This window comes from Oncorhynchus kisutch, linkage group LG20 (genome assembly GCF_002021735.2).
Source record: "Oncorhynchus kisutch isolate 150728-3 linkage group LG20, Okis_V2, whole genome shotgun sequence".
Taxonomy (NCBI): Eukaryota; Metazoa; Chordata; class Actinopteri; order Salmoniformes; family Salmonidae; genus Oncorhynchus; species Oncorhynchus kisutch.
Window position 1 is genome coordinate 31,053,091 of NC_034193.2, and position 24,869 is coordinate 31,077,959.

The 24,869-nt window shown below is 43.2% G+C and overlaps 1 protein-coding gene across 1 annotated transcript in view; it reads right to left on the bottom strand.

Moving 5' to 3' along the window:
• LOC109865854 (cadherin-23) overlaps nt 1–24,869 on the bottom strand; it is a 555,430-nt gene that overhangs the window by 70,088 nt on the left and 460,473 nt on the right. Inside the window, exons 37-39 of the mRNA XM_031799369.1 lie at nt 22,718–22,945; nt 20,812–21,033; nt 6,629–6,748 (exon numbers count right to left, since the gene is read on the bottom strand). Coding sequence (XP_031655229.1) covers nt 6,629–6,748; nt 20,812–21,033; nt 22,718–22,945 — 570 coding nt within the window. The remainder of the gene's footprint in view (nt 1–6,628; nt 6,749–20,811; nt 21,034–22,717; nt 22,946–24,869) is intronic.

Below are 24,869 nucleotides of genomic sequence, written 5' to 3' on the forward strand. Positions count from 1 at the left end.
ATCAGACCAGAGGACATTTCTCCAAAACGTACGATCTTTGTCCCTATGTGCAGTTGCAAACCATAGTCTGGCTTTTTTATGGTGGTTTTGGAGCAGTGGCTTCTTCCTTGCTGAGCGGCCTTTCAGGTTACGTTTATATAAGACTCGTTTTACTGTGGATATATATACTTTTGTACCTGTTTCCTCCAGTATCTTCACAAAGTCTGTTGCTGTTGTTCTGGGATTGATTTGCACTTTTCACACGAAAATACGTTATTCTCTAGGAGACAGAACGGGTGTCCTTCCAGAGCGGTATTGTCACGCCCTGACCATAGTTTGCTTTGTATGTTTATAGGTTTTGTTTGGTCAGGGTGTGATCTGAGTGGGCATTCTATGTCGTATGTCTAGTTTGTCTGTTTCTGTGTTTGGCCTGATATGGTTCTCAATCAGAGGCAGGTGTTAGTCATTGTCTCTGATTGGGAACCATATTTAGGTAGCCTGTTTTGTCATTGTGGGTTGTGGGTGATTGTCTATGTTATGTTGCACGTTAGCAAATATTTTATATAGCGATCACGTTCGTCTTATTCGTGTTTTTGTTTAAGTGTTCTTTGTGTTCTTCATTAAATAAAGAAGAATGTATTCTAACCACGCTGCTCTTTGGTCCACTCCATACGACGATCGTGACAGAATCACCCACCACAAAAGTACCAAGCGGCATGGTAACGGACAGCAGCAGCGGACCGAATTTCAGGACTCCTGGACATGGGAGGAGATTTTAAACGGAGAAAGACCCTGGGCACAGGCTGGGGAATATCAACGCCCTAAAGCAGAGCTGGAGGCAGTGAAAGCTGAGCAGGGGTGATATGAGGAGGCAGCACGGCAGAGTGACAGGTACGAGTGGCAGGCCCAAAAATATTTTTTGGGGGAGGCACACGGAGAGTGTGGCTAAGCCAGGTAGCAGACCTGAGCTCACTTCTCGTGCTTAATATAAAGCAGCGCGTTACTGGTCAGGCACCATGTTATGCGGTTAAGCGCATGGTGTCGCCAGTATGTGCCCATAGCCCGGTGCGTTATAGGGCAGCCCCCCGAAAGTGTCATGCGAGTGTGGGCATCCAGCCAGGGCGTATGGTGCCTGCTCAGCGTGTCTGGTCGCCGGTACGCCATTTCGGTCCAGGGTATCCTGCGCCGGCTCTGCATGCTGTGTCTCCGCTCGTGCCGGGCAAATGTGGGAGTGGAGTAGTAGGCACTAGATCTCCAGTGCTTACCCACAGCCCAGTTCAACCTGTGCCTACACTCTGGAGGGTCCGGGCTATAGTAGTTATCCAGCCTGGGGGATTGGTGCCAAGGCTACGCACCAGAGCTCCAGTGCTCCGCCACAGCCCGGTCCTTCAGGTGGCTCCTCCTAACACCAAGCCTCCTGGAGGTCTCCCCAGGCTGTCTCTCTGTCTCCTCCCTACAGGTGCTCCCGTCTGTCCAGCGCCGCCTGAGCCGCCCACCTGTCCAGCGCCATCAGAGCCGCCAGTCTGTCCTGAGCTGTCAGAGCCGCCTGTCTGTCCTGAGCTGATAGAGTCTCCCATCTGTCCAGAGCCGCCAGAGTCTCCCGTCTGTCCAGAGCCACCCATCTGTTCTGAGCCGCCAGAGTCGCCAGTCTGTCCTGGGCCGCCAGAGCCGCCAATCAGCCAGGAGCGGCCAGTCAGCCAGGAGCCGCCAGTCAGCCAGGAGCCGCCAGAGCCGTCGGCCAGCCAGGAGCCGCCAGAGCCGTCGGCCAGCCAGGAGCCGCCAGAGCTGTCGGCCAGCCAGGAGCCGCCAGAGCCGTCGGCCAGCCAGGAGCCGCCAGAGCCGTCGGCCGGAGCTGCCCTTCAGTCCAGAGCTGCCCTTCAGTCCGGAGCTGCCCCTCAGTCCGTTGCTGCCCCTCAGTCCAGTGGGGCCCTTTAGTAGGGTTGCCAGTCCTAGGTTGGTGGCGAGGGTCGCCGTTCCTAGGAGGCTTCCTAGGTTCAGGTTTTGGCATTCTATGTTGTATGTCTAGTCTGTTTCTGTGTTTAGCCTGATATGGTTCTCAATCAGAGGCAGGTGTTAGTTGTTGTCTCTGATTGGGAACCATATTTAGGTAGCCTGTTTTGTCATTGTGGGTTGTGGGTGATTGTCTATGTGTAGTGTTTGTGTCAGCACGATTGTTCATTAGCTTCACGGTTGTCACTTTGTTGTTTTGTAGTGTTTGGTTTTTCCATTAAAATGACGAACACTTACCACGCTGCGTATTGGTCCGATCCTTGATACACCTCTTCAGACGAAGAGGAGGAAATCCGTGACAGGTATGATGGCTGCATGGTCCCATGGTGTTTATACTTGCATAGTATTGTTTGTACAGATGAACGTGGTACCTTCAGAAATTGCTCCCAAGGATAAACCAGACTTGTGGAGGTCTCCAATGGTTTTTCTGAGATCTTGGCTGCTTTCCTTTGAGTTTCCCATGATGTCAAGCAAAGAGGCACTGAGTTTGAAGGTAGGCCTTGAAATACATCCACAGGTACACGTCCAATTGTAGTGGTTGAAAAACAAGTTTTAATGACTCCAACCTAAGTGTATGGAAACTTCCGACTTCGACTGTATAGTGTTCTTGTTATTATTTCGGGGGGATTGGGACTCAGTCGGCTTTCAACTTGCTCTAAAATTGCGATAGTAGAAATAGCTGAAATTGTTTTCCTTTTGCCATGCCAGTCATACCTTAGAGAGTTATTTATAACTTGTCAGAAATGCCCAGATCAACTTGCCCATGAAAATTAGTTTAAAACTGCTAAATGTTCTCTGCACCCTATGATAAAATGTGTAGAATTGCAGGAAATATGCTTTGAACCTGTAACATTTTCGCTTCACCAGCAAGAGGGGTGTAAACCGTTTGTGTCATGAACAATGCTTGAGCCCATAGAAATCGACATGGCATGGGCGGAGGGGAGGGGGGTGTTCCCCAATGCTGGAAGGGGGGAGAAAGTTTGGGAACCCCTGGTCTATATGTCTGTCATTCGCAGGAGGAAAAGACGGAGATATCGTGGACGACGGTCTGGGTGCCTTGTAAGGATCAGTCGCCGAGAAGGTAATCTACCTTTATCATCGGTCCTATTAGCCAACGTACAATCAATCGATAATAAAATAGACAAACGACAGCACGTATATCATACCAACTGAACATTAAAACTGTAATATCTTATGTTTCACCGAGTCGTGGCTGAACGACACCATGTTTAACATACAGCTGGTGGGTTTTAAGCTTTTTCGGCAGAATGGAAACGCGCCCTCTGTATATTTGTAAACAACAGCCGGTGCACAAAATCTAAGGAAGTCTCAAGGTTTTGCTCGCCTGAGGTAGAGTATCTCATGATAAGCTATAGACCACACTATATACCAAGAGAGATTTCATCTGTATTTTTAGTAGCTGTCTATATACCGCCGCAGACAGATGCTGGCACGTAAGACCGCACTCAATGAGCTGTATACGGACATAAGCAAACAGCAAAACGCTCATCCAGAGGGACTGTAATGCAGAAAAACCTAATCTACCTACCCATCTCTACCAGCATGTTAAAAAAAGTCTAGAACACCTTTAATCCACACACAGAGACGCGTACAAAACTCTCCTTCGATCCTCCATTTGGCAAATCTGACCAGAATTATATCCTCCTGATTTCTGCTTACAAGCAAAAACTATAGCAGGAAACACCAGTGACTCGGTAAATAAGAAAGTGGTCAGATGAAGCAGATGCTAAGTTACAGGACTGTTTTGCTAGCACAGACTGGAATATGTTCCGGGATTCTTCCGATGGCATTGAGGTGTACACCACATCAGTCACTGGCTTCATCAATAAGTGCATCGATGACGTTGTTGTGGCATGGGATTGCAAACCATTACAGACTATAAAGGGAAGCACAGCCGCAAGCTGCCAAGTGACACGAACCTACCAGATGAGCTAAATGACTTCTATGCTCGCTTCGAGGTAAGTAACACTTAAACATGCATGGGAGCACCAGCTGTTCCGGATGACTGTGTGATCACGCTCTCCGTAAGCCAATGTGAGTAAGAAGTTTAAACAGGTCAACATTCACAAGGCCGAAGTGTCAGACAGATTACCACTATGTGTACTGCGAGCATGCGCTAACCAACTGGCAAGTGTCTTCACTGACATTTTCAACCAGTCCCTGACTGAGTCTGTAACACCAACATGTTTCAAGCAGACCAACATAATCCCTGTGCCCAAGAAAACTAAGGTGACCTGCCTAAATGACTGCTGACTTGTAGCACTCACATCTGTAGCCATGAAGTGCTTTGAAAGGCTGATCATGGCTCACATCAACACCATTATCCCAGAAACACTAGACCCTCTCCAATTTGCATACTGCCCTAATAGATCCAAAGGTGATGAAACTCTATTGCAGTCAACACTGCCCTTCCCCACCTTGACAAAAAGAACACCTATGTGAGAAGGCTATTCATTGAGTTACAGCTGAGCTTTCAACACCATAGTGCCCTCAAAGCTCTTTGCGAAGCTAAGGACCCTACCTATACAACTGGAACCTGGACTTCTTGATGGGCCGCCCCCAGGTGGTAAGGGTAGGGAATAACACATCTGCCATGCTGATCCTCACACGTGGGCCCTTCAGGGATGCGTGCTCAGTTCCCTCCTGTACTCCCTGTTCACTCATGACTACATGGCCACACACGACTCCAACACTACCATCAAGTTTGCTTATGACACAACAGTGTCATACTGATCAGCAACAACGATGAGACAGCCTATAGGGAGAAGGTCATAGACCTTTTCGTGTGGTGCCAGGACAACATTTTCTCCCTCAACGTGATCAAAACAAAGGAGATGATTGTGGACTACAGGGAAAGGAGGACCAAGCACGCCCCCATTCTCATCGACGGGGCTGAAGTAGAACAGGTTGAGAGTGTCAAGTTCCTTGGTGTCCACATCACCAACAAACTATCATGGTCCAAACACACTAGGATGCCGTGAAGACAAAGCCTATTCCCCCTCAGGAGACTGAAAACATTTGGCATGGGTCACCAGATCCTCAAAAGGTTCTACAGCTGCAATATCGAGAGCAACTGGTTGCATCACTGCCTGGTATGGCAACTGCTCGCTCCCCGAACGCAAGGCTCTACAGATAGTTGTGAGAATGGCCCAGTACATCACTGGGGCCAAGCTTCCTGCCATCCAGGACCTCTATACCAGGCTGTGTTAGAGGAAGGCCCTACAAATAGTCAAAGACTCCAGCCACCCTAGTCTTAGACTGTTCTCTCTGCTACTGCACGGCAAGTGGTACCGGAGCGCCAAGTCTGGGTCCAAAAGGCTTCTACCCCCAAGCTTCTACCCCCAAGCCATAAGACTCCTGAACAGCTAATCAAAGGGCTACACAGACCCCTCTTTTACGCTGCTGCTACTCTCTGTTTATAATCTATGCATAGTCACTTTATCTCTACCTACATGTACATATTATTCCCCGCACATTGACTTTGTACCGGTACCCCCTGTATACAGCCTTGCTTGTTATTGTACTGCTGCTGTTCAATTATTTGTTACTTTTATTTTCTATTCATAATTCTTTTCTTAAAACTTCTTAAAGCATTGTTAGTTAAGGGCTTGTAAGCATTTCACTGTAATGTTGTATTTGGCGCATGTGACAAATAACATTTGATTTGATGTTCATGGTGTGATTAAAGGGATAGTTAACTTTTTGGAAAACATTTTTGTGGTCATTAATTTGACTAAACAAAAACGGCTGCATATGCCACAGATTGCAAGTACAATATGATGTGTGTATAAACTCCATTAACCTGTTAGGAATAATAGGATGATTCCAATGCCAGGATAAAACAATTATCATGAGAGGGCCATGAACAGTACCTAGTAATGCTGTATACTGCTAGAAATCTCAGATGGTTAGCTTTTTCAAATCAAAAGATCCAGTAAATAGTATGAAAAATAGTCAATCTTATGATAATATGATAGACCCTATTCCTGAAAAATGAGTGAATAGGGCCTGAATATTTTTTATGATAATATACATACATTTACAATCAACTTTACAAATTACATCCTAAAAGATTTCAGCTGCCTTATTACTGTAATAAATTATCATATAACATGGTTAGCACAAATGTACATTATTTATGGTTCACGACTTTCATTCATTCTTGTGTCCCTCCCCTACTGAAACTCAGAGTTGGTTAGCCATTCTATGAATTCGTTACGATCTTAGCTTTCATCTCCTATAAAAGTTGTCTGTCTGTGATGAACACAATGTGATTTTGTTTCACATCGACAAATAATGTTCACGTTTTTAAATTAAACTAGATATAGTAAAACCGAACTGACGGACAGTCCAACCAGTGAAGGAAAGTGCAGGTAGGACTTCCCAGCTGTGGATATGAAACCCAATACCCCAGAGTCTTCAAAGGCAAACTCAAGTCAAGCTGGGAAGCGTGGCTATCAGCCAAAACTGTTGCAAAGCGAATGGCTTTAAATAGGCTGATTTATAAGTAAATTACCTTGATAAAACAATTAAATTATAAATGCATGTTATGATGAACATGCAGTGTAAAAAGAGTTACTGTCATGTTGTGTGTATGTGTGTGTGTCATTGTCATCACCGTGGTGCTGGAAGTCAGGCGGAGGGCATGGATAGGACACTGGTCCGTTGCTGTGACGATAAGTGCGTAGTGTCCATTGCTGATCTCAAAGTCCAGCTCCTTCACTGCAACAATCCGTCCCTGGACACATACACATGCACAAAAAGACAAATACTTTAACACTCAATGCTATTCTAAATACTGTACACTCACATCCTACACATAGTACCAGACCTGGGTTCAAATACTACTGCTCTTGAGGATAGGGAGACGCTAGCGTCTCAACTGGCCAATTCCCTGGGGAAATGCAGAGCGCCAGATTCAAATAAAATGTTATACAATTCAAAATGTCATTAAATCACACATGTAAGATACTCAATTAAAGCTACACTCGTTGTGAATCCAGCCAACATCTCAGATTTAAAAAATGCTTTTCAGCGAAGGCATAAGAAGCTATTATCTGATAGTATGCACCCATCTGACACCAGTAGTAAACAAAAGAGCTAGCGTAGCAGGTGCTACACAAAACGCTGAAATAAAATATAAAATATGCATTACCTTTGATGAGCTTCTTTTGTTGATACTCCAATATGTCCCATAAACATCACAATTGGTCCTTTTTTTTCGATTAATTCCGTCCTTGTATACCCAAAATGTCCATTTATAAAGCACGTTTGATCCAGAAAAAAACAGCTTACCAAAACACAACGTCACTACAAAACATTTCAAAAGTTGCCTATAAACTTTGCCAAAATATTTCATAAATACTACTTTTGTAATACAACTTTAGATATTTTTAAACGTTAATAATCGATCAAATTGTAGACTGGGCAATCTGTATTCAATACAGCAAGTAAACAAACCATGCTCCTTTTTCGTCTTACGCAACTCTCAACAGTGTAACCTTGTTCAAGGATGTGCTTCTTCTTCGTTGCACAAATGATTAACCTCAACCAAATTCCAAAGACTGGTGACATCCAGTGGAAGTCTTAGGAACTGTAAAATGGACCCTATCAAATATCCCTTGGCAAAGACAACAGAGGGAACGGTCAGAGGCAAAAAAATTATAATCTGAACAGTTAGTCCTCGGGGTTTTGCCTGCTACATTAGTTCTGTTATAGTCACAGACATGATTGAAACAGTTTTAGAAACTTCAGAGTTTTTTCTATCCACACCTACTAATCATATGCATATCATATATTCCTGGCATGAGTAGCAGGAAGTTGAAATTGGGCACGCTATTTATCCAAAAGTGAAAATGCTGCCCCCTATACCTTAACAGGTTTTAACCTGCCTAGTGTCCCTGATGGGCAGGTTTAGCACTTCTGCAACAATTCTGATACTAAAAGATGGGCCGATGGGAAAGTGAGTTTTTGTTTTGTTTATCTAAAACAATTTTTTACAGAAAGTTCATACTATTATCACATACAGTGGCAAGAAAAAGTATGTGAACCCTTTGGAAGGACCTGTATTTCTGCATGAGTTAGTCATAACATTTGATCTGATCTTCATCTTGGTCACAACAATAGACAAACGTAGTGTGCTTAAATGAAAAACACACAAATTGTGTTTTTCTTGTCTGTTTTGAAAACATAATTTAAACATTCACAGTGTAGATAGGAAAAAGTATGTGAAGCCCTAGGCTAATGACTTCTCCAAAAGCTAATTTGAGTCAGGAGTCAGCTAACCTTGGAGTCCAATCAATGAGAAGAAATTGGAGGTGTTGGTTAGAGCTGCCCTGCCAAACAAAAACACTCACAAAATTAGAGTTTGCTATTCACAAGAATGTGAACAATGCTTCGAACAAAAGAGATCTTAGAAGACCTAAGACTAAGAATTGTTGATTTGCACAATGCTGGAAAGGGTTAGAAAAGTATCTCTAAAATCCTTGATGTTCATCAGTCCACAGTAGGACAAATTGTCTATAAAGTTCAGCACTGTTGCTATTCTCCCTAGGAATGGCCGTTCTGCAAAGACGACTGCAAGACCACAGTGCAGAATGCTCAATGAGTTTCAGAAGAATCCTAGAGTGTCAGCTAAAGACTTACAGAAATCTCTGGAACATGCTAACATCTCTGATGAAGAGTTTGGGGCTGCTTTGCTTGCTCAGGGTCTGGAAAGCGTGCTATAATCAACAGAAAAATATATTCCCAAGTTTATCAAGACATTTTGCAGGAGAATCAAAGGCTATAGTGGCTAGTGGAAGTTTTCTCCCCCAACCTTGGCATTTTTCCTATTTTCTAGCCTTATAACCCGGAATTAAAATAGATTTTTGGGGGGTTTGTGTCATTTGTTTTACACAATATTCCTACCACTTTGAAGATGCTAAATATGTTTTATTGTGAAACAAACAAGAAATAAGGAAAAAAAACTGAACTTGAGCGTCCATAACTATTCACCCCCCCAAAGTCAATACTTTGTAGATCCACCTTTTGCAGCAAACACAGCTGCAAGTCTTTTGGTGTATGTCTCTATAAGCTTGGCACATATAGCCACTGGAATTTTTGACCATTCTTCAAGGCAAAATTGCTCCATCTCCTTCAAGTTGGATGGGTTCCTGCTGGTGTACAGCAATCTTTAAGTCCTACCACAGATTCTACACTGGATTGAGGTCTGGGCTTACCTAGGCCATTCCAAGACATTTAATGTGTCCCCTTAAACCACTCGAGTTTTGCTTTATTAGTATGATTAGGGTCATTGTCCTGCTGGAAGGTGAACCTCCGTCCCAAATCTCTGGAAGACTGAAACAGGTTTCCCTCAAGAATTTCCCTGTATTTAGCGCCATCCATCATTCCTTCAATTCTGACCAGTTTCCCAGTCCCTGCCGTTGAAAAACATCCCCACAGCATGATGCTGCCATGACAATGCTTCACTATGGGGATGTTGTTCTCGGGGTGATGAAAGGTTATGGGTTTGCGCTAGACATGGCGTTTTTCTTGATGGCCAAAAAGCTCAATTTTAGTCTCATCTGACCAGAGAACCATCTTCCATATGTTTGGGGAGTCTCCCACATGCCTTTTGGCGAACACCAAATGTGTTTGCTTATTTTTTCATTTTCTTATTTTTTCTGATCAAGACAAAGGAGATGATTGTGGACTACAGGAAAAAGAGGACCGAGCATGCCCCATTCTCATCGACGGGGCTGCAGTGGAGCAGGTTGAGAGCTTCAAGCTCCTTGGTGTCCACATCACCAACAAACTAACATGGTCCAAACACACCGTGACAGTTGTGAAGCGGGTATGACAAAACGTATTCCCCCCCAGGAGACTGAAAAGATTTGGCATGGGTCCTCAGATCCTCAACAGATTCTACAGCTGCACCATCGAGAGCACTGGTTGCATCACTGCCTGGTATGGCAACTGCTTGTCCTCCGACTGCATGGCACACAGAGGGTAGAGTGAATGGCCCAGACCTCTATACCAGGCGGTGTCAGAGGAAGGCCCTGAACATTTTCAAAGACTACAGCCACCCTAGTCATAGACTGTTCTCTATGCTACCACACGGTAAGCGGTACCGGAGCACCAATTCTAGGTCCAAGAGGCTTCTAAACAGCTTCTACTCCAAAGCCATAAGACTCCTGAACATCTAGTCAAATGGTTACCCAGACTATTCACCCCTCCACACCACTGCCACGCTCTGTTGTCATCTATGCATAGTCACTCTACCTACATGTACATACTACCTCAACTAACCGGTGTCCCCGAACATTGACTCTGTACCGGCACCCCCCTGTGTATATTGTTATTTTTTACTGCTTCTCTTTAATTACTTGTTACTTTTATCTCTTATTCTTATCCATATTTTTTTAAACTGCACTGTCGGTTAGGGGCTCATAAATAAGCCTTTAACATTAAGGTCTACACCTGTTGTATTCGGCGCATGTGACAAATAAAATTTGATTTGATTTGAAGCAATTACTTTTTTTCTGGCCACTCTTCCGTAAAGCCCAGCTCTGTGGGGTGTACGGCTTACAGTGGTTCTATGGACAGATACTCAAATCCCCGCTGTGGAGCTTTGCGGCTCCTTCAGGGTTATCATTGGTCTCTTTGTTGCCTCTCTGATTAATGCCCTCCTTGTCTGGTCAGTGAGTTTTTGATGGCGGCCCTCTCTTGGCAGGTTTGTTGTGGTGCCATATTCTTTACATTTTTTAATAATGGATTTAACGGTGCTGCATGGGATGTTCAAAGTTTCTGATATTGTTTTTATAAACCAACCCTGATCTGTACTTCTCCACAACTTTGTTCCTGTTTGGAGAGCTCCTTCATGGTGCCCCTTGCTACGTGGTGTTGCAGATTCTGGGGCCTTTCAGAACAGGTGTAGGTGCTTCTACACCTGCATTGCTTGGGGTTTTAGGCTGGGTTTCAGTACACCACTTTGAAATATCAGCTGATGTAAGAAAGGCTATATAAATCAATTTGATTTGTGTATATATACTAAGATCATGTACAGATCATGTGACACTTAGATTGCACACAGATGAACTTTATTTAACTAATTGTGTGACTTCTGAAGGTAATTGGTTGCACCAGATCTTATTTAGGGGCTTCATAGCAAAGGGGGTGAATACATAAGCACACGCCACTTTTCTGTTTTTTATTTGTTACATTTTTTTAAACAAGTAATTTTTTTCATTTCACTTCACCAATTTGGACTATTTTGTGTATGTCCATTACACAAAATCCAAAATAAAATCTATTTAACAAAATAGGAAAAAATGCCAAGGGGGATGAATGCTTTTGCAAGGCACTGTATACAGTGCCTTGCGAAAGTATTCGGCCCCCTTGAACTTTGCGACCTTTTGCCACATTTCAGGCTTCAAACATAAAGATATAAAACTGTATTTTTTTGTGAAGAATCAACAACAAGTGGGACACAATCATGAAGTGGAACGAGATTTATTGGATATTTCAAACTTTTTTAACAAATCAAAAACTGAAAAATTGGGCGTGCAAAATTATTCGGCCCCTTTACTTTCAGTGCAGCAAACTCTCTCCAGAAGTTCAGTGAGGATCTCTGAATGATCCATTGTTGACCTAAATGACTAATGATGATAAATACAATCCACCTGTGTGTAATCAAGTCTCCGTATAAATGCACCTGCACTGTGATAGTCTCAGAGGTCCGTTAAAAGAGAGCATCATGAAGAACAAGGAACACACCAGGCAGGTCCGAGATACTGTTTTGAAGAAGTTTAAAGCCGGATTTGGATACAAAAAGATTTCCCAAGCTTTAAACATCCCAAGGAGCACTGTGCAAGCGATAATATTGAAATGGAAGGAGTATCAGACCACTGCAAATCTACCAAGACCTGGCCGTCCCTCTAAACTTTCAGCTCATACAAGGAGAAGACTGATCAGAGATGCAGCCAAGAGGCCCATGATCACTCTGGATGAACTGCAGAGATCTACAGCTGAGGTGGGAGACTCTGTCCATAGGACAACAATCAGTCGTATATTGCACAAATCTGGCCTTTTTGGAAGAGTGGCAAGAAGAAAGCCATTTCTTAAAGATATCCATAAAAAGTGTAGTTTACAGTTTGCCACAAGCCACCTGGGAGACACACCAAACATGTGGAAGAAGGTGCTCTGGTCAGATGAAACCAAAATTTTACTTTTTGGCAACAATGCAAAACGTTATGTTTGACGTGAAAGCAACACAGCTCATCACCCTGAACACACCATCCCCACTGTCAAACATGGTGGTGGCAGCATCATGGTTTGGGCCTGCTTTTCTTCAGCAGGGACAGGGAAGATGGTTCAAATTGATGGGAAGATGGATGGAGCCAAATACAGGACCATTCTGGAAGAAAACCTGATGGAGTCTGCAAAAGACCTGAGACTGGGACAGAGATTTGTCTTCCAACAAGACAATGATCCAAAACATAAAGCAAAATCTACAATGGAATGGTTCAAAAATAAACATATCCAGGTGTTAGAATGGCCAAGTCAAAGTCCAGACCTGAATCCAATCTGTGGAAAGAACTGAAAACTGCTGTTCACAAATGCTCTCCATCCAACCTCACTGAGCTCGAGCTGTTTTGCAAGGAGGAATGGGAAAAAAAATCAGTCTCTCGATGTGCAAAACTGATAGAGACATACCCCAAGTGACTTACAGCTGTAATCGCAGCAAAAGGTGGCGCTACAAAGTATTAACTTAAGGGGGCTGAATCATTTTGCACGCCCAATTTTTCAGTTTTAGATATGTTAAAAAAGTTTGAAGTATCCAATAAATGTTGTTCCACTTCATGATTGAGTCCCACTTGTTGTTGATTCTTCACAAAAAAATACAGTTTTATATCTTTATGTTTGAAGCCTGAAATATGGCAAAAGGTCGCAAAGTTCAAGGGGGCCGAATACTTTCGCAAGGCACTGTATGTCCGCCAATTGAAGCTCAACAGAAGTCGGGTGACGCAATTGGACAACGAACCAAAACACAGAGGTCAATCAACAAAGATTGGCTTCAACGGAAGGAAATACGCCTTCTGGAGTGACCCAGTCAGAGTCCTGACCTCAACCCGATTTAAAATGCTGTGGCATGACCTCGAGAGCGGTTCACACCAGATATCCTAAGAATATTGCTGAACTGAAACAATTTTGTAAAGACAAATGGTAAAAAAATTATCCTGACCGTTGTGCAGGTCTGATCCGCAACTGCAGAAAACGTTTGGTTAACTTTACTGCTGCCAATGGAGGTCAACCAGTTATTAAATGGAAGGGTTCACATATTTTTTCCACCCTACACTGTGAATGTTTACACAGTGTGTTCAATAAAGACATGAAAACATATAATTGTTTGTGTGTTATTAGCTTAAGCAGACTGTGTTTGTCTAGTGTTGTGACATAGATGAAGATCAGATCAAATGTTATGGCCAATTTATGCAGAAATCCAGGTAATTCCAAAGGGTTCACATACTTTTTCTTGCCACTGTATGACCGCCAAATACTTCTGGACATCAGATCGACATTTATTATTAACCTTGATTTCAATTTCAAATCCGACTTTAACACCAACTCAGCTGTTCCCTTGTTCATACCGGACCCCATTCCTTTGTTTCATGGACTACCAAAACACTGCAGGCGTAGACACATGAGACGTGCCGGCATCCTGATGAGATTGAGACTAAGAGAATATCGACCAGCACCTCCCTCTGTTCTATTGGCAAATGTCCAGTCACTTGAGAAAAAGATGGATGAGCTTCGTTCCAGAGTCTCCTATCAGAGACTTGAAAATCTGTAATATTATATGCCTTGCAGAGACGTGGCTGGATGATTCTATGTGCGTAGGACTCAGTGGTTTCTCCATGCAGCGACACGATCGGACGAAGGCAGCCTCTGGCAAGTCCAAAAGGAGAGGGCTATGTCTCTTTATAAACAACAACTGGTGCGCTACTTCCAGTGCGAAGCAAATCTCAAGCTTTTGCTCACCTGATATAGAATAGCAAGAGAGTTTTCATCCGTAATCATCACTGCTGTATACATCACTCCACCACTTTGGCAGTCAACGATCTGTATTGGGGCCATAAACAAACAAGAAACCTCTCACCCAGAAGCAGCATTTCTGGTGAACGAGACTAATGCCGGGAGACTTAAAACCGTTCTACCTCACTTCTACCAACACATCTCCTGCGCTATTATGGCTTCTAAAACTTTGGACCACTTATATTCTACCCCCAGAAATGCATAAGGCTTTCCCTTGTCCTCCCTTCTGCAAATCTGACCATGACTCTGTTCTCCTGCTTCCTGTTAACAAACAACAAGCTCAAACAGGAAGTACCAATACAAAAGCGGTCAGATGAAGCAGACACGAGACTACAAGACTGTTTTTCTATTACAGACTGGGTAATGTTCCTGGATTCATCCTACAGCATTGAGGAGTTCAACAAATCAGTCACAGGTGTCGTATCAAATCAATTAACTACATTTAATTCATTACGTAACAATCCAAGATGGCGTAGCAGTCAGACGTCTTTGACTTTGTCTTGTCGTGTCACGTGTATACATCTTTTTATCTTCGTATATATTTTTTATATTTTTAACCTCAATTTCAAAATACTCTTCTGCAACCCGCCTCAACCAATATGGTATGGATCTGCTATTTTTATACTTTAGAACCAGAACCCCCAACAGAAGCTAGCCAGCTAACTAGCCTAGCTACTAGCTAGTTGTCAGTTAGCCACTGCTAGTGGTCATCAGCTAGCCTCAGCCCGGTCAACTCCTGCCAGTCTGCACAGCGTGATTCAACCCAGAGCATATCGGACTGCTTTTTCTCTATCATATCTCCACATCTCCGGATTCCTATCGCAAGCCTGAACCTTTTCACCTTGATCATCGGAGCTAGCTAGCTGCTATCTGAGTGGCTACTCCTTGCTAAAGTCTCTGTCCCGAAGCAAGCACTAGTTAGCCCCGAGCTAGGCCCATCTCCCGGCTAGCTGAAGCGGTCCATCAGCCAATACCTATTTTGCCAAATGGCCTGGACCACTTTACTGCCTACATGGAGTCCCGACGATCCATCACGACTGGTCTGATGATGTAACCATCCGAGGGGGTTTCAACAGACGCTTCCATCGCGACGTACCCCTAAGGCCCTTCTGCTAGCCCCGGCCCGCTAGCTGTCTGAATCGCCGTGTCTCCAGCTCGCCTAGCTACTCACTGGACTCTATGATCACTCGGCTACGCATGCCTCTCCCTTATGTCATTATGCCTTGTCCATTGCTGTTTTAGTTAGTGATTATTGTCTTATTTCACTGTAGAGCCTCCAGACATGCTCAATACACCTTAGCTAGCCCTTTTGTTCCACCTCCCACACATGCGGTGACCTTACCTGGTTTAAATGGTGTCTCTAGAGACAAAACCTCTCTCATCGTCACTCAATGTCTAGGTTTACCTCCACTGTATTCACGTCCTAGCCTTGTCTGTACATTATGCCTTGAATCTATTCTTCCGTGCCCAGAAACCTGCTCCTTTTACTCTCTGTTTTCCGAACGCACTAGAGGACCAGTTCTTATAGCCTTTAGACGTACACTTATCCTACTCTTCCTCTGTTTCTCTGGTGATGTAGAGGTTAATCCAGGCCCTGCTGCGCCTAGCTCCACTCCCATTCCCCAGGCACTCTCATTTGTTGACTTCTGTAACCGCAAAAGCCTTGGTTTCATGCATGTTTTATTCAATGCTTTAGCACACTCTGCCAACCTGGATGTCCTAGCCGTGTCTGAATCCTGGCTTATGAAGTCAACCAAAAATCCTGAAATTTCCATCCCTAATGATAACATTTTCTGCCAAGATAGAACTGCCAAAGGGGGTGGAGTTCAATCTACTGCAGAGACAGTCTGCAGAGTTCTGTCATGCTGTCCAGGTCTGTGCCCAAACAGTTCAAGCTTCTACTTAAAAAAATTCACCTTTCCAGAAACAAGTGTCTCACCATTGCCGCTTGTTATAGACCACCCTCAGCCCCCAGCTCTGCCATGGGCACCATATGTGAATTGATTGCCCCCATCTATATTCAGAGCTCCTACTGTTATGTGACCTAAACTGGGTCATGCTTAACACCCCAGCTGTCCTACAATCTAAGCTAGATGCCCTCAATCTCACACAAATGACCAGGTACAACCCCAAATCCGTAACCATGGGCACCCTCTTAGATATCATCCTGACCAACTTGCCCTATAAATACACCTCTGCTGTCTTCAACCAGGATCTCAGCAATCATTGCCACATTGCCTGTGTGCGTAATGGGTGGCACCGCATGCGTAATCCACGGTGAAATGACCACCCCTCATCACTGTCAAACGCTCCCTAAAACACTTCAGCGAGCAGGCCTTTCTAATCGACCTGGCCCAGGTAACCTGGAAGGATATTGACCTCATCCCGTCAGTAAAGGATAACTGATTGTTCTTTAAAAGTGCTTTCCCTTCCATCTTAAATAAGCATGCCCCATTCAACAAAATGTAGAACTAAGAACAGATATAACACAAAAATATCCTGTTGTGTTCTGCATTAGCATCGAATAGTCCCCTCGATATGCAACTTTTCAGGGAAGTCAGGAACCAATACACACAGACAGTTAGGAAAGCTACGGCTAGCTTTTTCAAACAGAAATTTGCATCCTGTAGCACAATTTCCAAAAAGTTTTGGGACACTGTAAAGTCCATGAAGAATAAGAGCACCTCCTCCCAGCTGCCCACTGCACTGAGGATAGGAAACATTGTCACCACCGATAAATCTATGATAATTGATCATTGGCCATGCTTTCTACCTGGCTACCCCTACTCGGGAAAATCCATCCAGAAAATGTGTTTTTGAGGTCACATGTCATTTCAATGCTAGCCTATAGGAAAAACAAATAGATGTCAACAGTCTTTAGAAAGTAGTTTTTTGGAAATTAAGCGGGACTTTATCGAACAAGCTGGGACCCTTGCAAAAGGAGGAAGATCTTCAAAGGTAAGTGATTTATTTTATCGCTATTTGAGATTTTGTGAAGCCTGTGCTGTTTTGAAAAAGTATTTTGATGTGGGGCGCTGTCCTTAGATAATCTCATGGTATCATTTCGCCGTAAAGCCTTTTTGAAATCTGACAACTTGTATTTTCAGGAATTTTTAATATTACGATTTTTGTATTTTGAATTTCGTAGCTGCACGCAAGCGGGACACCGTACCTACTCCACTATGAAATCTGGTTACCAAGCTGGTCATGGGTGCACCTCAGCCACGCTCAAGGTCCTAAACGATATCATAACTGCAATCGACAAAATACATCTTCATTGGCCTGGCCAAGGTTTTCGACTCTGTCAAACACTGTGCTCTCATCGGCAGACTCAATAGCCTTGGCTTCTCAAATGACTGCCTCGCCTGGTTCACCAACTACTTCTCAGATCGAGTTCAGTGTGACAAATTGTCCGGACCTCCGGCAGTCTCTATGGTGTGCCACAGGGTTCAATTCTCGGGCCAACTCATTTCTCTGTATACATCAATGATGTCGCTCTCGCTGCTGGTGACTCTCTGATCCACCTCTACGGAGATGACACCATTCTGTATACATCTGGCCCTTCTTTGGACACTGTCAACAACCCTCCAAATGAGCTTCAATGCCATACAACACTCCTTCCGAGGCCTCCAACTGCTTTTCAATTCTCGTAAAACTAAGTGCATGCTCTTCGACCGATTGCTCGCCCCCCCCCCCCCCCCCCCTCCCCTCCCCCGCCCGACTAGCATCACTACTCTGGACGGTTCTGACTTGTGGACAACTACAAATACCTAGGTTTCTGGATAGACTGTAAACTCTCCTTCCAGACTCACACTAAGCATCTCCAATCCAAAATTAAATCTAGAATTGGCTTCCAATTTGTTGGTCATCGTTGTTTTGTCGTCAGCAAGCTTGATGATTAAGATGGGGACGTGTGTCACTACACAGTTATTGGTGAACAGGGAGTACAAGAGGGGGCTGAGAGAGAGGGTCCCAGAAATAACATGGTGTTGTTTTGTTAGATAAAATCCCTTTTCATGTCCTAAAAAGGTCCATATAGCATGCACGATCGATTTTGTATTTCCACTTATTCAATTTGCAAAAACACTCGTCACGTTCTGACCCTGGTTCTAGTGTTATTTCTTTGTTTTAGCTGGTCAGGACGTGAGTTGGGTGGGTATTCTATGTTTTGTGTTTCTAGGTTGGGTTTCTTGTTTGGCCTGATATGGTTCTCAATCAGAGGCAGGTGTCAGTCATTGTCTCTGATTGGGAACCATATTTAGGTAGCCTGTTTTCTATTGGGGTTTGTGAGTGGTTATTTTCAGTCTTTGTGTGTCTGCACCAGATAGAACTGTTTCGTTTGTCACTTTGTTGTTTTGTGTTTTTGAAGTGTTCAGTTTCCCATTAAAAAGATGAACACTAACCACGACTCGCTTGGGTCCTCTCTATCTCCAGACGACAACCGTTACACTCGTTCAATTTGCAAAGAAAGGAAACTGTGATAATATCACCCTAAATGTTGTTTCAATGAGTCAAATCACTTTTGTATGTATTCCTAGGAGATCCTAGAAGGTAACAAGACTTCACTATATCATTAGGGGTGTAGTTTAACCTATAGGACACCATATTTGGTCAGAGAGCGACGCCTTCATGGCACGCCGATGAAGCGGGCGGTCATCACTTGAATGATTGTATCTTTGTCAAATAAGCGCTAATCGGGGTCAAACAAAGCTAGCTAGATAGCCAATGAGCTGGGATTTACGGGAGTATCCGGAAACCATGCATATGTCATAAAATGTAGCTACTAACCTTGTACGACAGCAGGCCTTTTCATTTTGGACAAAAATTATAACGATATTCAGAGTTATTTTGCAAATGTTGAACTTATAATATGGCTACTAACACTTGGAAAGCTAAATCAAAGTATACAGATTTGATGATATTCTTGAAGAAAAATGTAATATGAATGCGAATGGCTCGTTCACGATTTGCCCAAATGTACCTGGGGACTTCACACTAAAAGTCTTGTAGTTCTCTCATACTTCAAGTTATCCATCCATCAACTTTGCACATACACTGCTGCCATCTTGTGGACACTATCAAAATTACAACCAGAGTGATGGCTAGAACTGGCTAGAACCTTTCTCTTGCATTTCAAAGTTGATGGTAGAAAAAGACCGGTTGGTTTTTTCTTTGTATTTTCTTCTACCAAATCAAATGTGTTGTATGCAATTCAATATTACCTTTCAAATGCTACCAAGAATATGCATATCCTTGCTTCAGGGCCTCAGCTACAGGCAGTTAGATTTGGGTATGTCATTTAGGCAAACATTTAAAAAAAGGGGGCTATCACTATAAGGGATAATGCCCGAGAAGCCAGTGTTTGGGGGACATATTGACACGATGTTATCACTTTTATACAACGGGTTACCAACATATTCAAATAATTATTTACATATTTTCATTTACTTTATTTTGATGAATTTATTCATACTATTTCATCCTTCCACAAGATACAGTCCAGACACAAATATAGAGTTGCTACCCAAGCCGGATGGTCATTCATTCTATTGGTTTGGTTGCCAGAGACTCGACCCAGTCATTCAGTCTTTTTGTTCTGTATCTTTGGAACAACCCAGTCGTTCATTCTAAATGTTCCATTGCCAAACTGGCAGGCAACGTTTTTACCTCTTGCTTGCTAGCTAGCCAACTACGGCTAACTTACAGTAACGTCAAACAGTGCAGCTGTTTTCTAGTGACATTTAATTGGATAAACCCATAACAATGAGCTAATTGAGGCGTGATTTTGCCTGGTGTAGAAAACGTGCTCTCTCGTCAGGACATTGTTGTTCAGAGGATCTATCCAGAAACACAGCTAACACAATCACTTCAAACTGAAGCCGAAAAGACTTCAAACTAGCTGCATTTGACCTGTTTTCTATTGATAGTTATTTGTATATATCCATAAAAATTATGCTGATTCATGATTTCAGCTAGCTGAGAAAAGATGCTTACCGGTCTGTCTCATCCCGACTCCCAACACTATGGGAAAGCTGGGGATTGAATTTCAATATCGAAACAATGTTGCAAATGCCGGAGAGACAGACAGCAAGGTTTATACAAATCTCCGTTATTGAAAACTAAACTTTAGTCTAAAAGAAATGTGAGATAATGTCTAGATGCTTTTTATAGTGGAGATCAAATTTATAAATTACCTGGCTGGGCTGATGTGACAGTGGATTGCGTAGTCACATGGAATAGAGTAAATAGGTATTTTAACGTCATAGATTTAGCTGGTGGTAAATGTGGAAGAGAAATCAGCTGGAATGATGTTTTAACCAATAAGCATTCAGGATTACAACCAACCGTTGTATAAATCTAACTCAAATACCTCATACTCCTGCACATTGATCTGGTATATAGCACTCCCTGTATTATAGCTCCATTCTTGTGTATTTTATTCCTTGTGTTACAACTTTTCTTTTTATTATTATATATTTTTTTAAACTCTGCATCATTGGGAAGGGCTCATAGACAAGCATTTCATGGTTAAGTCTAGATCTGTTGTATTCGGAACATGCGATGAATAACATTTAATTCGATTTTTCTATTTCTTTGAATGTGCAAGGAAAGCGCAATCAATCACAGCTAAACTATCTGAAGGGTTTTCAAATAGTAGAAAAACCAAGGTCTGCACAGAACAAAGTAGGTTAGGTATCAGTGTAAAATATCTGTCCATTTTCTTACGGTAGTGTGATTGATGTTGAAGGTGATGTCCAGGTTTCCCCGGTCGATGGCATATCGCAGAGTGCCATTGAGGCCCTCGTCTGGGTCGATGGCGGTTACCGTGGCAATAATGGCACCCACGGTGTTGGGGCCCTCGCTCAGCACCGTCACATACTCTTCCTCTGGAAACTCTGGCGCGTTGTCGTTCTCATCCACTATACGCACGTAGATGGTAGTCGATGACTGGTGATGAGACAGAAAAGGGTGTAGAAAAAGCATACTGAGGGCACAAACTGTACATTATTGAATAAAAAATAAACTCCGGCACACTAATAATTTTGATACTCCATTTTTAAAAGATCTAGAGTACCACTCAAAAAGTTGGACAAACCTACTCATTCAAGGGTTTTTCTTTATTTTAACTATTTTCTACATTGTAGAATAATAGTGAAGACATCAAAACAATAAAATAACACATATGGAATTATGTAGTAACGAAAAAAGTATTTTATATTTGAGGTTCTTCAAAGTAGCCACCCTTTGCCTTGATGATAGCGTTGCACACTTGGCATTCTCTCAACCAGCTTCATGAGGTAATCACCTGGAATGCATTTCAATTAAAAGGTGTGCCTTGTTAAAATTTAATTTGTGGAATGTATTTTCTTCTTAATGTGTTTGACCCAATCAGCTGTGTTGTGACAAGGTAAGGATGGTACACAGAATATAGCCCTATTTGGTAAAAGACCAAGTCCATATTATGGCAAGAACAGCTCAAATAAGCAAAGAGAAATGACAGTCCATCAGTACTTTAAGACATGAAGGTAAGTCAATTTGGAAAATTTCAAGAACTTTTAAAGTCTCTTCAAGTGCAGTCGCAAAAACTACCAAGCACTATGATGAAACTGGCTCTCATGAGGACCGCCACAGGAAAGGAAGACCCAAAGTTAAGTCTGCTGCAGAGGATGAGTTCATAAGAGATACCAGCCTCAGAAATTTCAGCTGAAATAAATGCTTCACAGAGTTCAACTAACAGACACATATCAACATGCTGCCACCCCCGTGCTTTACGGTTGGGATGGTGTTCTTTGGCTTGCAAGCCTCCCACTTTTTCCTCCAAACATAATGATGGTCATTATGGCCAAACAGTTCAATTTCTGTTTCATCAGACCAGAGGATGTTTCTCCAAAATGTACGTCTCCTTCCTGAGCGGTATGACGGCTGCGTGGTCCCATGGTGTTTATACTTGCGTTCTATTGTTTGTATAGATGAACGCGGGACCTTCAGGCGTTTGGAAATTGCTCCCAAGGATCAACCAGAATTGTGGATGTCCACATTTTTTTTTTCTGAGGTCTTGGATGATTTCTTTTGATTTCCCCATGATGTCAAGCAAAGAGGCACTGAGTTTGATGGTATGCCTTGAAATACATCCACAGGTACACCTCCAATTGACAAAAATTATGTCAATTAGCCTATCAGAAGCTTCTAAAGCCATCACATAATTTTCTGGAATTTTCCAAGCTGTTTAAAGCCACAGTCAACTTAGTGTATGTAAACTTCTGACCAACGGGAATTGTGATACAGTGAATTATAAGTGAAACAATCTGTCTGTAAACAATTGTTGGAAAAATTACTTGTGTCATGCACAAAGTAGATGTCAAAACTATAGTTTGGTAACAAGAAATTTGTGGTGTGAAATTTGCTTTTAAACTGCACCAAAAATGTTATTGTTACATGCAGAAATTCGTAGAATTGCAAGGAATTAGGGTCAAAATTCAAAACAACATCGACAGTTTCAAGAAGAGGGCCCCAAAAAAATTCTCTAAAATGTAGCCACACCAACGGCGACCGCGCTCATTACCACGCCCCCTGCCATGCTCACCACCTAAGCCTCTTTTTGATCCCGAAATAACCCTGCTCTCCGACTCACCGATAGTGACGGCGTGCCGTCGTCCTCCACCATCATGATCAGCCAGTACTCCTGCTGGCGCTCGCGGTCAGGTGGGGATGGTCGTGTCACCATCTCACCGGTCATGCGGTCCATCCGGAAGGTGAGATCCTTGTTACCCGAGGTGATGTAGTAGAAGAGCATGGCGTTGGGCCCGATGTCACGGTCTGTGGCCACCACGCGTAGGACGGACGTACCGCCTCCCACATTCTAACAGACAGACAGACAGGCAGGCAGGCAGGCAGACAGACAATAACTTATCAGCATCCTGTGAGTAATACACTATCTTTTCTATGTACAGCAAATATTTGTTTTTAAAGCAGAGTGACATTCCACTGTCCATTCATTGGGGGCTTATATTCAGGCAGTACAGCATGAGAGGTTTGAAAGGGTAGGGGAACAGAATGGGCAAAAGTTGGTTGAAGGGATCGAACCTACAAGTGTTGGGGAGTAGCTCCACTACATGTAGTTCAACTACACTGAACAAAAATACAAATGCAACATGTAAAGTGTTGGTGTAAAGTGTTTCATGAACTGAAATAAAATATCCCAGAAATCTTCCATATGCACAAAAATATTATTTCCTTATTTCTTTAAAATGTTGTTCTCAAATGTTGTTAGTAAGCATTTCTTCTTTGCCAAGATAATCCATGCACCTGACAGGTGTGGCATATCAAGAAACATGAAACAGCATGATCATTACACAGGTGCACCTTGTCCTGGGGACAATAAAAGAGCACTCTAAAAGGTGCAGTTTTGACACACAATACAATGCCACAGATTTCTCAAGTGATGAGGGAGCGTGCAATTGACATGCTGACTGCAGGAATGTCCACCAGAGCTGTTGCCAGAGAATGTAATGTTAGTTTCTCTACCAAAAGAAGCCTTCAATGTCGTTTTAGAGAATTTGGCAGTACGTCCAACCGGCCTCACAACCTCTGACCATGTATAACCACGCCAGCCCAGGATCTCCACATCCAGCTTCTTCACCTGCGGGATCGACTGAGACCAGCCATTCAGACAGCTGATGAAACTGTGGGTTTGCACAACCGAAGAATTTCTGCAAAAACTGTCAGAAATCGTCTCAGTGAAGCTCATCTGTGTGCTCGTCACCCTCACCAGGTTCTTGACTTGACAGCAGTCGGCATCTTGACTGACTTCAGTGGGTAAATGCTCACCTTCGATGGCCACTGGCAGACTGGAGATGTGTGTTCCTCACGGATTAATCCCGGTTTCAACTGTACAGGGCAGATGGCAGACAGCGTGTGTGGAGTCGTGTGGGCAAGCGGTTTGCTGACGTCAACGTTATGAAAAGAGTGTCCCATGAAGGCGGTGGGGTTGTGGTATGGACAGGCATAAGCTACGGAAAAGGAACACAATTGCATTTTATCGATGGCAATTTGAATGCACAGAGATCCTGAGGCCCACTGTCATGCCATTCATCCGCCGCCACCACCTCATGTTTCAGCATGATAATGCAAGGCCTCATGTCGCAATTCCGGGAAGCTGAACATTTTGCAGTTCTTCCATGGCCTGCATACTCACTAAACATGTCACCCATTGAGCATATTTGGGATGCTTTGGATCGACGTGCACGACAGCATGTTCCCGTTCCCACCAATATCCAGCAACATCACACAGCCATTGAAGAGGAGTGGGATAACGTTCCATAGGCCACAATCAACAGTCTATGCGAAGGAGAATTGTCGGGCTGCATGAGGCAAATGGTGGTCACACCAGGTACTGACTGATTTTCTGATCAACCCCCATATTTTGTTTAAGGTATCTGTGACCAACAGGTGCACATCTGTATTCCCAGTTATGTGAAATCCATAGATTAGGGCCTAAGGAATGTATTTCAATTGGCTGATTTCCTTATATGAACTGTAAATTGTTGCATTTATATATTTGTTCAGTGTAGTACTTTATCTACATTTCCAGTAGATTGGTGGTATTTGAACTCATTAGTGTTTTCGGCAACAGTTAATTACCTTTTAAAAACACAATTGGACATACCGTTCAGATAAGATTAAATTGAAGCAAACACAGACAAACATTTTTTTAAAGTTGAACTCTTACTTACATTAGTAGTCTGTGGGTGAACATGTGAATAATTGAGAGCTGTGTGTGTGTG